Raw genomic sequence first — 14,402 nt, forward strand, 5'->3', positions numbered from 1 at the left:
TTTAGGGTGTTTCTGAGAGCTATCAACAAATTTTCCGAGACTATGAACCAGAAGTTTTTGGAAAACATGAATTTTGAAGAACAAGTAAGTACCTGTCTTATTTCTTTTATATTATCCTTTAACAAAACCAAGAACTGAACGTATGTTTTTCCATTACTTAGTTATTTCAGTAGCAAATATTCTCTATCAATATTCTATCACAGCATATCTGGAAGATAAAAGTCAATGTGGGAAATGATTGCTCTGTGAGCAGGTACTGATATTTTGACTCCTGTAATGTTCTTAGTCTGCTACACTTATATGTTGAAAGTTATGATCATGAACACTCCAAAAATATAAGGCAAGGATAGGAAACCTCAGACTTGGGGGCCAAATACAGCCGTCCAGGCCCCTCAGTTTGACGCTTGGAATTATCTTCTGACCACACACATGCAGGTCACACCCCTCACAAGCCTTGCTTCACACTCTCCAGGTGCTTTTGTGTGTGTGTGTGTGTGTGTGTGTGTGTGTGTGTACACCTGCTAGTTTTGGCTGGAATGTAGTTTGCTTTGCAAAGGAAACAGTCACATTTGTTGCTTTGCCACTTTGGCTTCTTGCCCCATCCACCATTGGCATGTGGCCCCCATACCTAATGAGGTGGTCCAAGTGCTCCTTCCTTTCTTCTTTCTTCGCTCCTTCCTTTCTTCGCTCCAAGCTACTTGGGGCAAGTAGAAAGCATGGTGGTTGCCATGTTTGTTGGGAAATGCGTCTAAAATTCATTGGAAGTAGTAATATGTTATGATGTGCTATGTCTGTGTCATGAATGCAACCCAGGCACGGCAGGACCAAGGCATTTTGACACCTGAGGCAAACCACAAAATAGCGCCCCCTCCCCCTGCCAGGAAAGAAGGGGTGAGTGAAGCACTTCATTGGGAACAAGGGAAGAATCTAATTAACCTTACCCAATCGCTGAAAAGGGACTCAAAGGTCATTGCAGGGGAGAAAGGGACCCAGGTGGGTGCAGAGCCCAGGAGACCCTAAGGTGCCGTCCCTAACCATTTCCTTCCTCGTGGTGGAAGGAGACCAGCAGCGCTTCCTATTTGGCTAGAGGCCACTATAGAGACAGCACTGCAGAGTGGTGAGCTGCCAAGGAGGCGGCAGATCTGGCCTGCAAGGAGGGTGCTGCAACCACTGTGGCAACAGCAAGCAATGCACTCCTTGCAGGCCAGATCTGCTGTCCCTGTGGATCCTGCCACCTGGGTGGGCCAGCCCTAAACCTGGATCAGAGGGGGTAAAGCACAGAGACCAAGACAACGGTGCTACTCTTCAAAAATGATTTATTAATTGCATCTATTCAAGTGCTTTCAGTAGTACAGCACATCCACAAATGCTCTACAGGTGTTTAATAACCAAAAGTAGTTGCCTTGTCTAACAAATTGACCAGTCTAGTAAAACTGAGGGATAGATGGAGCAGGGCAATGGTGGAAGGTTTTCATAGTTCCTTTGGGTATTGCTGAAAATGGTGTTTAAATGTTTCTATCACCACACCAAAGTTACTTGGCTCAGTCTCTTGGTACGTGACAAGTAGACTGAAGTTTTAACTGCAAACATTCACTTGCATTTCTGGTGATGTGACCCAAAAGTTGTCATATCTAGCCTTATTGAAGTGCCTCTAGGCAAGTGGGCACAGCTGTCCTGGAACATGCCATTTCCTCTTCCAAGGAATGTTGCTTTCCTTTCATCTGATGTTTTGCTGTAAGCAAAGTCCTGTTTATTTGAGATAGCCATCAACCACTGGAACATGTCATCCTTCTTTAGCACCCTTGCGGAGCCACCTTTCCAAATATTCACTCATTCGTCTGTCATTCACACAGGTTATAGCTGATTTCATTAAAAACAGTAGTACATTACATTAAAAATAGTATAAGGGTAATATACATGAGTATATTCTCAAAATTGTCAGACTCATTTTGCAGAATCCTAGGTGCACAACACCTGTCCACGCAGCAGCCATCTTTCTTTTATGCAATGTCCCTGTTAGTTTCACAGGAGCATTATATGGGTGGGGGGTCACTTAAGATAACAAGGGGACAGCCATCTTTTTCCCCTTACAGACTTATCAAGAATCAGACACCCCATCATAACATAAGACTGTTTTCAGGGCATTTCTATAGACATTTTTCTAGCAAGTGCTGTTTTAGAAAGGTCCATAGGAATGTGGCCTAATCTATTTAGCTAGGTTCTGATCCAAGCTCTGGCCCAGTAGGTGCAAATCAGGGAACTTTGCTTCAGATTGTGGAATAAATGCCTACTTTCCCTAATTCTCACTGAAACGTTTAATGATTAACTCCTTGCCCCAACCCCAAAGACTCACTAGTCATGCTTTCAGATTGAGATATATGCTAAATACAGGCAGAAAATTAAGTCAATATATAAATAAGGAATCTCTCCCTGTCTGTAGGTACCTCTAAGATGTGGAGGGGAACTGAGGTCCTTCAGATGTTGTTGTTGGACTACAACTCCCATTATCCTAGAATATTGGCTATGTTAGCTAGGCTGATGGGAGTTGGAATACAAAAAACACATGTGGCTGCTTTCTGTTCCTCTCTCTCTCTGTGTGTGTACACAAACAGTTCCAATTGTTTTTTCTCTCCTTTTGCTTACATACACACAGAGAGTGGACTCCCCTCCCCTGCCCCTCAATCACTTTTACTAAGGGACTGCTGATTGGCTAGTATTTACTCCATTGGGAAAAGTGGAAAATCAAATGAAAATGGAGATTCATATTGGTCCTCTGCCCCTTCTAAGGCCTAATCCCTTCCTTTTAGAATTTATTATTTAAAACCCCTTTGTTAATCTCTAGACACTGGGGTGGGACCATAGGAATGATTGTGATTGACTGTGCTGAACAGAGATAGTTGACCAGCACAGACAATGGGCAGAAATGAGTCCTGAGTGTCTCTAAATGTGAAGTGATGTACTGAATATAAATGTAAGAAACAGAGAAGGGGAGTGGGTTGTAGGTTTGTCGGAAAGCACCTCCCTTTCCCTAATGGGCCAGCCTCCACTGCTCATGCCCCTCTTAGAGACTGGTTTTTGAAAAGCGATAGCCCAAACTGCATCAGCAGTGCTTACAGAAGAAATGCAATCTCAAAGTATGACAGAATTTATTTGTATTTTCTTTCCATTCCATTCCATTCCATCAGCCATACTTCTTTTCCTTGTCTAGAAGAGGAACACTGAATTCCACTATATTCAGCGAGACTGTGACAATATATTTTCTTTGTTCCTTTTCAGTTTGTGGACATTTTAAGTGTATCTGTTGTGAGCAAGTGTTTATTTTCAAGTGAATTTAATGCTTGTGGAAATGTCAAAGCAAAGTGACACTTCTGAAGCTGGGCATTTTGCTGTCTTAGTCACATGGCAGGGGCAGAACAGGGATCTGAAAAGGGGCAAGGGGCTTTGTTTTACTTTGTTTCTTCAGTGCACCCATCTGCTGACTCAGCGGCAGGGTTTCTGTGAGCAAACAGAAGCTAATTCCTTTTCTGTGCCTGTTCAGTTTCTGACAGTTACACAAAGGGAGCAATTAGGATAACACTGATGCCACTCAGACACTCCTTGTTCCCTCACAGTTAACTCTAGCTGTATCAGAAGCTGCAGTCATGTTTGTCTGTTGCAGCAAAATCTTCCCCCAAAAGTGTTTTGACCCCCTTCTGGCTGCAGTTGCTAGAATTGAAATAGCAAAAAATGAATTTAGGCATCAGTTGGGCTCTGTGGCAATGAAAATAAAATTGGTAGATTGGGAGGTGTATGTGAAACAATTTTTCAGTGTGTGAAAAAAGAACAGTTCTACTTCGCTCTTCAATAAATATTTCCGTTGCTGACCCTGATTAGTTTTTCATCAGTTTGCCTCCTATCAAATTATAGTAGTAAATTATGTGACCCTACTTTTTGATAGTACCATTCGGTTTATGCTTCGTTCCTTTTCCAAGTTTGTTTGATAAATCGTGGTGGAAGAGTGACACTTGCAAAGATTATACTGTTTGAGGGTCTGATTGAACTGTGATGTGAATATAAATGAGATTTATTGCAAGGGAGGTAAATATGCTAATTTTAGAGATTGGAAAAGTACAAAAACAGTGTGATCCCTTCGCCTCCGGTAATTACTGCAGCATTATGTGTGAAAAAAGTGTGCTGGCATAGGGGTGTTGCTAGCAGACCAGGTTGAAAGTAAACTTAGGGTAGTTGCTCAATGCCACAGTGAAAGACGATGTCATAGCTATGAATTAATAGATTCAGTAGAGTTCTGGTTTATGCGTAATGCGTCATACGGTTTATGAAGAGTTTTCAACCTTTTGTCTTGCTGCTTTTTCCTGAAGTTGGCTCAGTTTCCCTGGCTCTTCCTCCTCACTGCAGCCCCAAGTCACTCCCTTTGGAACATCCTGAGAAGAGGCATTGGGGTGGGGTGGGTGGGCTGCAGTGGGATGCAAAAATCACCACAATTGTGGGAAAGAATAAATGCTTTTCCACTGCTGCAAGACTCAACGTATACTGGCATTTCTGTACTGACACAATAAACTAGGGGCCCTTCTGCAGACAATTCTTTTCCACCACCTCCTTGAAAACATATCCTTCTGCCTTTCATTCATGAAAGATGGTGGGCAAAAGTTCCCATCTATTCATCTTCATCTCCCATTTTTATTCCTCAGAATTCTGAGCTTTTTGAAAGATTTCACTGCATGTGAATGAATAGAAGTTTGACGTGAATAGAAATTATTCTTGGTCGTATTTTACTTTTCTTCTGATAACATTTAGTTCATCAGAAACACTGGGAGTTTTCACAAAGCTATGGTTAACATATGCCCCCATAACACACTATAATTACATTGGTTGTTTGGATCTGGGGAGTTGTGATTAACTTGGGATATGCAGCATTTCACAGGCACTGCTGTAAATTGTGGTTTATTGTTATTAGCTAATGAACCCCATATGAATCTCCTGATGCTACTGAGGGAATGCAGGCCAACGGGTATAAAAATCACACTCTTGCCTTTATTCTAATTGCACGGTAATAAGAGCTTCCAACTTTGCATAATATTCCAACCTCGCACTGCTTCGGCTGGTTGCCTTCATAAATTATTTAGGTTTCACACAGCTTAATATCACCTCCCATTTTAGGTGAAACCCATTACAACTATTCAGGGGTCTGTCTTCTGCTTAATTTACAGCTGTGGAACAACTATTTCCATCTTGCTGTGGCTTTTATCACCCAGGATTCTTTGCAGCTGGAACAATTCTCCCATGCAAAGTGCATAAAGATTGTGAGCAAGTAAGTCTTCTTGAAAGCTATATTTTCTTCTCATTTTCACAACAAAGCTTTGATGATGACTAAGTGTATTCTATTTTCTCTTACAGATATGGAGACATGAGACGCTTGATTGGGTTTGCTATTCGTGACATGTGGTACAAACTTGGTAAGTAAGTGCAGTCAGGAACACAGATGTTCCTCAAATAGGTGTTGAGTGAACATTTCTAATAAGATCAGATGAGCTGTTACATTTATTTTTGTTTATTTTTGTGTTTTAAAGTGGCTCCATCCTGCAATTTATAGGTTTGTTTGTTTGTTGGCTGGGTTGTGTATGGCATAAAATAACTTCTAAATGTGTGAAGGTACCAAGTGTCGTGGGATTGGAATATGCAGAGGATGAGAAGGGGGAAAGTATTGCAAAGATGGGTAACAGAAGAAATTCCATTTGCAGTGGAACACATTGGGAGACCCTGGAAGGTTTTGTATCTTTGACAGCTTCAGAAAGCTGACATTCAGGCAGATCAAACTGAACTCGTCCACTTGGAGTGTCAGTTGCATGAGCGGACACTGTATTCCGGACTCCAGTGTCTGGTTGTCGTTAAAAGAACTCCTGTCCAAGGAGAGTGGCATATGTTTTGATCTTTTGTCTGCAGATTGCAAATACCTAGGCTGGCACTGCAGCTTCTCATTTATCATCAAGAAAAAAGAAAACTGATCATCTTGGTTGCCCTCCTCTGCACATATTCCAGCTTGTCAACATGCTTCTTAAATTAGGGTGCCCAGAATTGGACACAGTATTCCAGGTGTGGTCTGACTAAGGCAGAATAGAGTGGTACTAGTGCTTCCCTTGATCTGGACACTATGCTTCTGTTGATGCAGCCTAGAATAGCATTAGCTTTTTTTGCTGCTTCATCACACTGTTAACTCATGTTAAGCCTGTGGTCCACTAAGACCCCTAGATCCTTTTCACATGTACTGCTAGTAAGCCAGGTGTCCACCATCCTATATTCATTTTGTTAGCTTGCGCCCAGTTAAGGTCATTTTTAATTCTGATTCTGTCTTCTGCGGCATTAGCTACCCCTCCCAGGTTTGTGTCATCTGCAAATTTGATGAGCTTCCCCTCAATTCCTTTATCCAAGTCATTTATAAAGACTTTGAACAACAAGGGGCCCAGGACAGAACCCTGCGGCACCTCACTTGTCAACTTTTTTCCAGGATGACAAGGAACTCTTTGGGTTTTGTCAGTCAACCAGCTACAAATCCACCTAACAGTTAGCTCGTTCAACCCACATTTTACTAGCTTCGTCTCGATAATATCATGGGGGACTTTGTTAAAAGCCTTACTGAAATCAAATGTTCAAATGTTCTTCCTTTGGTATAGATGTGTGTTTGAAAATGTAATGTAGAGAATGAAAATTATTTTGGATTTTTATTGTTTCTCATAGTTATTACTATTTTTCCATCCAGATGGGTCTCTTCTTTTATTTCAGCTGATTTTTAATAGGGTACTAAAACAAAAGATGCTTTAGGTACAGATTACTATTTCTGCTGAGATTAAAAACAACAACAGAAACTGTAAAAACAGCTGCTTAATATCCAGTGGAAATGAAAAAGAACAGGATTGTTGTTCCACACATGTTTTTAAAGCCACTAAAGCACATCTTGAAAACAGCTTTATTATTATTGAGGGGAAAGGCCATATTCAATACATGATGTGCATGCTTATCTCTAGGAAAAAATGTATTCACTTAAAATATTTTTCTTTCACCAGGGTTTTTCTTAAGGTTAAAAGCAGCTGGAGGAGAGAAGGGGGATCAGGATCTCTATGCTGTGGGAGGATTTATTTATTTTAGAAAACAAAAACCCTGTGCCATATCTCCTTGTATCATAGTCCCAACCAAAGTTGCCTCCCCTAAATATTGCTATTTGCTCTGCAGAAGAAATACTTACTAGTACTGTAAACTGCCAGGAGAACATTTGTTACTGGGTGGTATGAACGTTGTAAAAAGGAAAAAAGGGGGAAAATACCCCAAGATTTAATAATGGATATGGGGCAGGTCTAATATATCCAAGCAATTGCATTAGTCCCTATTATACAAGTGTGAGCAGCTCTGGTTGTGAAATGAGACCTTGAGGAATGAGCTCCAATGTGGGAATGGATTGCTGCTCTTTTGTGGTTTTACAAGGTGCCTTGTGTTAGGCGGTACTGCTACAAATCAATCCTAAATCAGACCACAACTGTTCGTGTTTGGGTTTTTTTTATCTACCTTCCCTGAAGTATTAGGCATCATTAAGGATTTCTAGGAAAAGAGCATTAAAGCTAACAAACAAATTGTTTGAGTCTTTCTGCATTTGATTTTGTCCTGCAAAAAGCCATATTTTAAGAATATTAAAAAGCTGTTTTTTCCTGTTAGAGATGACATTTGCAACCTCATTTCTTCATTTTTTTTATCGTCTGTCATAATTGCAAATGTCTCCTAAGGCAGACTCCGATGACTCTCTATTTCATATGGCTTTTAAGCCATTGTACAGCGAATCTATAATAGAGTTAGCAGGACACTATTTCTATTCTGAGCTTTCTAATGGCTGACATTAGTCATCCAGGAATGAAGGCAGATAAGTTTTGTCCATTGTGATGGAGAGAAGAGGACATGTCAAATGGCTCCTGTAAAATGTTGTCTGATAGATGGGTTTTGATGGGAAGGGGTGAAGAAATCTATTGTTTCCAATTATTTTCCTTTCCAAGCACACTCAGCAATGAGATGTTTGAAACTGACTCCATGTCAGTTGGCCACTACCTAGGATATTGTGAGGTGCTTCTAGAGTCGGCATTCCATCTCGAATTGCAAATCTGCTATAGCAGCAGTGCAAGTTTGTGGTCTTGCAAAGTTAAGCTGTATGTAAGACTGCCGCAATAATGTATTTTATTTATTTCATAAAACGTATACACTACTTGGTTCGTTAAAAAGAAAAAAAAATCCCTCAAAATGTTTTACTAAAAGATAAAGCCAGAAACATTTACAAACACACTTTAAAACATACAAAAGTTAAAATACTAAAACAGATTAAAATTACCTCAATCTTCTGTGAATCTAGGCAGGAACCAAAAAGAGTACAGTGAAGGTGCCTGCTTGATCTCAGTAGGCAGGTAGTTTCCAGGTGTACATGCTGCCACACTAAACAGTTGAGTTCTTACAAATGCAGAACAGGTATTATATGGCACCTGTAGTAGTGCCAATTCCACGACTACCAATAATGATGATCAATAATTCTGCTCTCGATAATGATGATAGCATTGTTTCTATAATGTTCTTCATTATACTATTCATTGTAATAGTTTGCTGTTATTCTTTTAATGGGGTGCTCAAAGAATTTCATGAATGCCTATTTGTGCAAAGAAGGCTAATAATATTATACATCTTTAGTGGGGTGGTTAAACATAGTGGCTTGTGGCTTGCAAGTGTATTTATGGCTGAGCTGAACTACAGGTCATAATCCATGTTCTTCTTAAGCACTACACAACATCAGTTCTTAGTAAGTGGAAGAGGAAATTGGAAGCTTATGGAAAGCTTGAGGCACAAGATATTCAGAACTCATCAAACTATGATGTGGGTGAGGGGCATTAGATACTAGTCTTTATAGTCGTAAAAGTACTGAATCTGGACTTTTAGCATAGAAGGAATAGTCTTGTCCATTCCACTACATTGGGGCAAGAAGCAGAAGACCCGTAGAACTTATGTGATGGGACATTTCTTAGTCCACTGGAAGGATTTTTCCGAATTGAACCAACAACTTCTTAAATGTGTATGATATATGTATGCAAAACAATTATTTAAAACTGAAGCATTAAGATATATGAAACTTTGAGATTGTTTTTATTTATAATGTTTTTTGAGGTTTTAATTTGTGTTTCCCTTGTCCTTTTGTCATTTGCTGATTTAAAATTGCAAGTTGTGTGTGAATCTCTTTTTATACACACTTTTGTACATCTCTCTTTTGAGCAGATTTCACGTATGGTGAAGGCTGGTTAACAGTTTTTTAAAATAATAGAGTAGCTACACAAAATGTCTGCATGCATTGTGTCCCATTTTTAATATTCTCTTTCACACTTTGATCCAGGGCAGAATAAAATCCGCTTTATTCCTGGAATGGTTGGACCCATCTTAGAGATGACCCTTATTCCTGAAGCTGAGTTACGGAAAGCCACCATCCCAATCTTCTTTGATATGATGTTGTGTGAATATAGAAACACTGGAGAATTCAGAAAGGTATTATTAGCTTCACATAGTGTTTGTCAGTACTGCCATTATGCTTAAATAACAGCAATATTATATGAATACTCCAGAAAGGTGCTTGTGATTCTTGACATTTTTCTATAGAAAGGTGAGTGCTATAGAAAGAAGGGAAAGAGCTGCAGCACTGTTGGGCAAAGATATGGAAGACTGAGTTTATCAGTGATTTAATGTGGCCTTTTCCTGTCATAAACATATCATTCATCTGAAACACGTAACCTAAGAAGTCATCCTTACAGAATCAGACTCACAAATATGCCGAGTGTGTGTGTGTGTGTGTGTGTGTGTGTGTGTGTGTGTATACACTCTGAGCAGTTTGTTATGTGGGATGAAATGAATTACATTGATATGAAATACCTAAATGAAAGTGAGAAGCAAAGTATGTGGTTGAATGAATTAATCTAGAACTAGAACACTTCATGGAGGAAAGTGATGTGGTCAATGATGAGTTGTGTGTGTGTTGTGTGGGAATGCACCTTCTGTGAGTTTTCAGCTTTTGTTTTAAAAAACAAGTCTCTAGCACATTTACTTGGGAAAGTTATAACGAAGCATGGCAAATTGCTCATGAAGAGTAATACAGTTAAATAAATGCATACATATTGGGCTACCTGTATTTAGATACAACAGTTCTTTAATGGTCTTCTGGCCCCTTAACACTGTCTCTCTCCCAAATATCTGTCTATGGATCTCTGGAGGGGTCATTTAATTGATCCACACTTTAATTTCTCCTCCTGACCTTTAGATAGATAGATAGAAGATAAGTCTGTGTATTTGGTGAACTATTAGAGGAAGATCATGGCAGCTTAGGTTACAAATGAACCAAATTTGTTATTTATGCATTAGCCTTTAAGACATTCAACAGTTTTGCCTTGCAGTTAGTGCAGTGAATCACAGTTCAGGGTTCAAAGAGCAGCCGCGACGCAGGCTGTGGTAAATTAATAATGATGGTTCTATCTATTGCTAGATTTCATTTGGAAAGGTTGTTATTAAGTGCTCAGTATTTACTCTCCCAGAAGAAAGAAGAGTTCAACATGGTTTGTAGACGGGGGCACATGTGTGCACTGCATTTAAGGCATCATGATTATATCAGTTGAGCCTGGAACAATCTGGCAGGTGGGATTATTGTTGTTGGTAGCACAGCACAAAGCTTTTGGCCTGAGTCCAGGACTGAAAACCGTTTTGCTTCTCTGCATCTGCTCTTCCCTTGACTTAATAGCCCTCTATTTCCGTTTTTAATTACTGCTTCTTATTTTTGGCTTGTAACTGTTTCTCTTGGGGATCAATGCAGACAAGCAGGTAGTAGGACCAAAATAATAATAATAATAATGCTCCTAAAATGTGTATCTCAGACTAAAAAAGGTAATATAAGCTTAACAAGGATAACATCTAAAGAGTCTAGGAAATTATAGTTGCAGTGTGGACACACAATTTAGTTGCTAAATAGATTTCTAAGGTTCAGGTGGATAGTTTGGTGTTACAGAATAAGGACATAAAACACATACGATGGTTAAAGCTGCACCAAAGGGTTGTTAAAGCTGTGCCCCAGTGGTACTTATTTATTTGCTTAAAATGTTTATTAACAGCCTTTCAGAACAATCACTAAAAGGCATCAGTAAAATACAATAATAAAATCCCATTATCATCAGACAAATAAACCTAAGACTGAAATACACGAAAACCAACACTGGACATTTATAGGGTGGTTGAGGACTCAACCCCTGGTGTCTCTATTTTAAAAAAATAAAAATAATTTGTGTATCAAGGTTGGAAAAGACAACCGCCTGAGCTCCAGGTGAGTTGATGCTGGAGAACATAACAGCCTACTGGTCCACCTGTGATGTTAACATATGAGAGTGCTGGAGCTCAAATAGTTAAACAGGTTACCCAATCAGAACCCAGGGGGGTGGAGCCAGAGGGACTATAAAACCAGCTCTGCGAGGGGTTCGTTGGGAGTTGGGTGGTTGGTTGGAGTGGGAGTGAATTAGGATAGAGTCTGTGGGTAGGTTTAGTTAGTGTAGCGAAATAAGCTGAGTCAGGAACAGTTAGGAGCTAGGAAGACAAGTAAATAGCTGAGGGGTAGTTTAGTGAGTGAGAGCGGGTAGCAGAAGTTATAGGTCTGGATAGGCACCCTATGGTTGTAATTGACTGAGACCGTTTATGGAAACCACACACTCGTTAAACTGCAATAACTAAACACAAGTTTATGTTCCAATTTAACCCTGACTCGACTCAGTATTTTACCAGATAGGGCCTGGGTGGTGGCAGCGAGAAATAAAGTGGTGGCACAGGGATCAATAGATGGTGAAATGTCCGGGGACCCTGTGTGATCACCACACCGCCTACTCCAGCATCCTGTTCTCACAGCAGCTAACCAGATGCCTGTGGGAAGCCTGCCCACAAGGACCTGAGCACATCAGCACTCTCTCCACTTGTGATTCCCAGCAACTGGTATTCAGAAGTGTACTGCCTCTGACAGTGGAAGTAGAACATGGCCATCAGGGTTAGTAACCCCGATAGCCTTATCCTCCACGGATTTGTCTAATCCTCTTTTGAAGCCATCCAAGGACACACAGTACTGGATGAAATTGACCAACTAGGAAGAGGAACCTGTGGCCCTCTATAGTTTGTTGGACTCGGGACTCTCAAGTGGCGCAGTGGGTCAGTGTGTCTGGCTGTTAACTGGAAGGCTGGCGATTCAAGCCCACCCAGGGATAGCTGTGGGCGGAATTCCTGCATTGCAGGGGGTTGGACTAGATGACCCTCTGGTCCCTTCCAGTTTACAATTCTGTGATTCTTTCTGACTCGCATCAGCCCCAACCAGCACAAGCAACTGTCAGGGACAATGGCAGTTGTAGGCCAGAAACATCTGGAGAGACACAGGTTCCCATCACTGCCTTATATAATTAATGCATTTAATTTCTTTTCTTTCACTCGTCTGGTTCTTTCCGTGTTGCTCTTTCATTGTTTGCAGTATGAGCATTGCCAGCCTGTGTGCAAGAATCGAAAGGAACAAAGAAAAGGGTAATGGGGGAAATGTCAGGTTGGAGCGTGCCCTTGTTGGTAGATTCCCACACAGGGAAGCACTTTCTTTCATTGTTTGCAATGAGAAACTGGGTGTGCTCTCTCGTAAGGAGATCAGTTTGTAAGGTGCACTGTGTAGCCTGCCATTTGCCATTTGGGTAATGTTTTACTGCATGACAGTGCTACAGTCTGCTGCAATACCCAAAGACATTTGTAGATAATGTTCATTTCAAGAAAAAAACCCAGAAACTTATTGTTAACTTGCAGCTGAGTTGGTTAGAGTGCGGTGCTTATAATGCTAAGGTCGCAGGTTTGAGTCATACGGGCCAGATCCTGTACTGCAAGGGATTGGAATAGATCAGGGGTCAGCACCCTTTTTCAGCCGTGGGCCGGTCCACCGTCCCTCAGACCATGTGGTGGGCCAGACTATATTTTGAAAAAATAATAATGAACGAATTCCTATGCCCCACAAATAACCCAGAGATGCATTTTAAATAAAAGGACACATTCTGGTCATGTAAAAACACGCTGAGTCCCAGACCATGTGTGGGCTGGATTGAGAAGGGGATTGGGCTGGATCCAGCCCCCGGGCCTTAGGTTGCCTACTCCTGGACTAGATGATCCTCAGAGCACCTTCAAACTCTATAACTATACAATTTTATTATTCCATTTCTAAAATATGCCCCTTTATATAACTCCCCCCCCCCGGTATATTAAGTCCCAGGAAGCAACCCTTTAGAGGGCATTTTTTAGGTAAATCATGCTTTTAGAGATGTTAAATATTTCACTTCTCATTATGTTTTTTGAAAATGAAAAATCCTATCCATTCAAACCCTTATGAAAAAAATAGTCCTTTTGTGTTTTTTCTCTCTCTTGCTCACATACAATTTTAATAGATACTGAGAGAAATTAATAATACACGCATAAGCAATTCTGGGTGGTATTCAGCTATGTTTTACTCAGAGCAGTAGACCAGAGTAAATTAATATGCCTAACTCAGTCATGTTCATTCATTTCAATGGGTCTACTCTGAGTAAAGCATAGTTAAATACTACTCTAAGATTCCTTCCATTAAATCCAAAGGCGTAGACAGTTGTAGTTACTAGCTCAAAGGTCCACACAGAGAGTTAAATGGAATTTTGTCCTAATATTCCATTTTGAAGAATAGTTTTCTGAATGAGCAGCCAATGGTTTTATGTGCTGAGCTGATGAAACATCTGCCCCCAAAATAAAATGGTTTGTATTCGAAACTATTTGTAAGGGATGAAATGATAATATGCAACATAAATGAAAACATCACTGAAATAAATATTGGGTTAAGATTATTGTTAAAAAAGAAGATTTGTCTTTGGCTTAGCAAAGATTAATTCCTAAGCATAATACTATTTTGATCCTGGTAAGCAACATGTATTCATGTTGCAGATCCCTGTTTAAATCCTTCACTCAACATTTCCATCACATATTTTAACCAGCTGTGAGCAGGTTTTTAAATTACTTTTCTTGCCTGGCAGTTATTAGAAGGCAGCAAAAATAGTACTGACTTTGAGCATTCATTGATAGGTTGTGGATTCACTGTGAGCTCTAATTCCCGTGTTCTTTTCAAAGACACAGGTGGTCTCTTGAAAATCCACCTCTCAAGGTTGTAATATAATGTTGGAAAGCATAATACAGGTGTCTGCTTGAAAAGGAAGGTGCATGTTCTTAGACAGTAAGCAACCAGAAGGTGTTCTGTAAGAGGCACTTGCCTTACCCTTGTGTTTTTCAAAGCCTTTTATAGATACTTTTGGCTCAAGGAAAGAAAA

The 14,402-nt window shown here is 40.3% G+C and overlaps 1 protein-coding gene across 1 annotated transcript in view; it reads left to right on the forward strand.

Moving 5' to 3' along the window:
* Positions 1-14,402, forward strand: part of DOCK2 (dedicator of cytokinesis 2) — a 263,188-nt gene that overhangs the window by 192,310 nt on the left and 56,476 nt on the right. The window contains exons 30-33 of the mRNA XM_053376513.1: positions 6-84; positions 5,208-5,308; positions 5,395-5,453; positions 9,407-9,555. Of these exons, the coding sequence (XP_053232488.1) occupies positions 6-84; positions 5,208-5,308; positions 5,395-5,453; positions 9,407-9,555 (388 nt within the window). The remainder of the gene's footprint in view (positions 1-5; positions 85-5,207; positions 5,309-5,394; positions 5,454-9,406; positions 9,556-14,402) is intronic.

Source organism: Podarcis raffonei, chromosome 2 (genome assembly GCF_027172205.1).
Source record: "Podarcis raffonei isolate rPodRaf1 chromosome 2, rPodRaf1.pri, whole genome shotgun sequence".
In the NCBI taxonomy this organism is placed as follows: domain Eukaryota; kingdom Metazoa; phylum Chordata; class Lepidosauria; order Squamata; family Lacertidae; genus Podarcis; species Podarcis raffonei.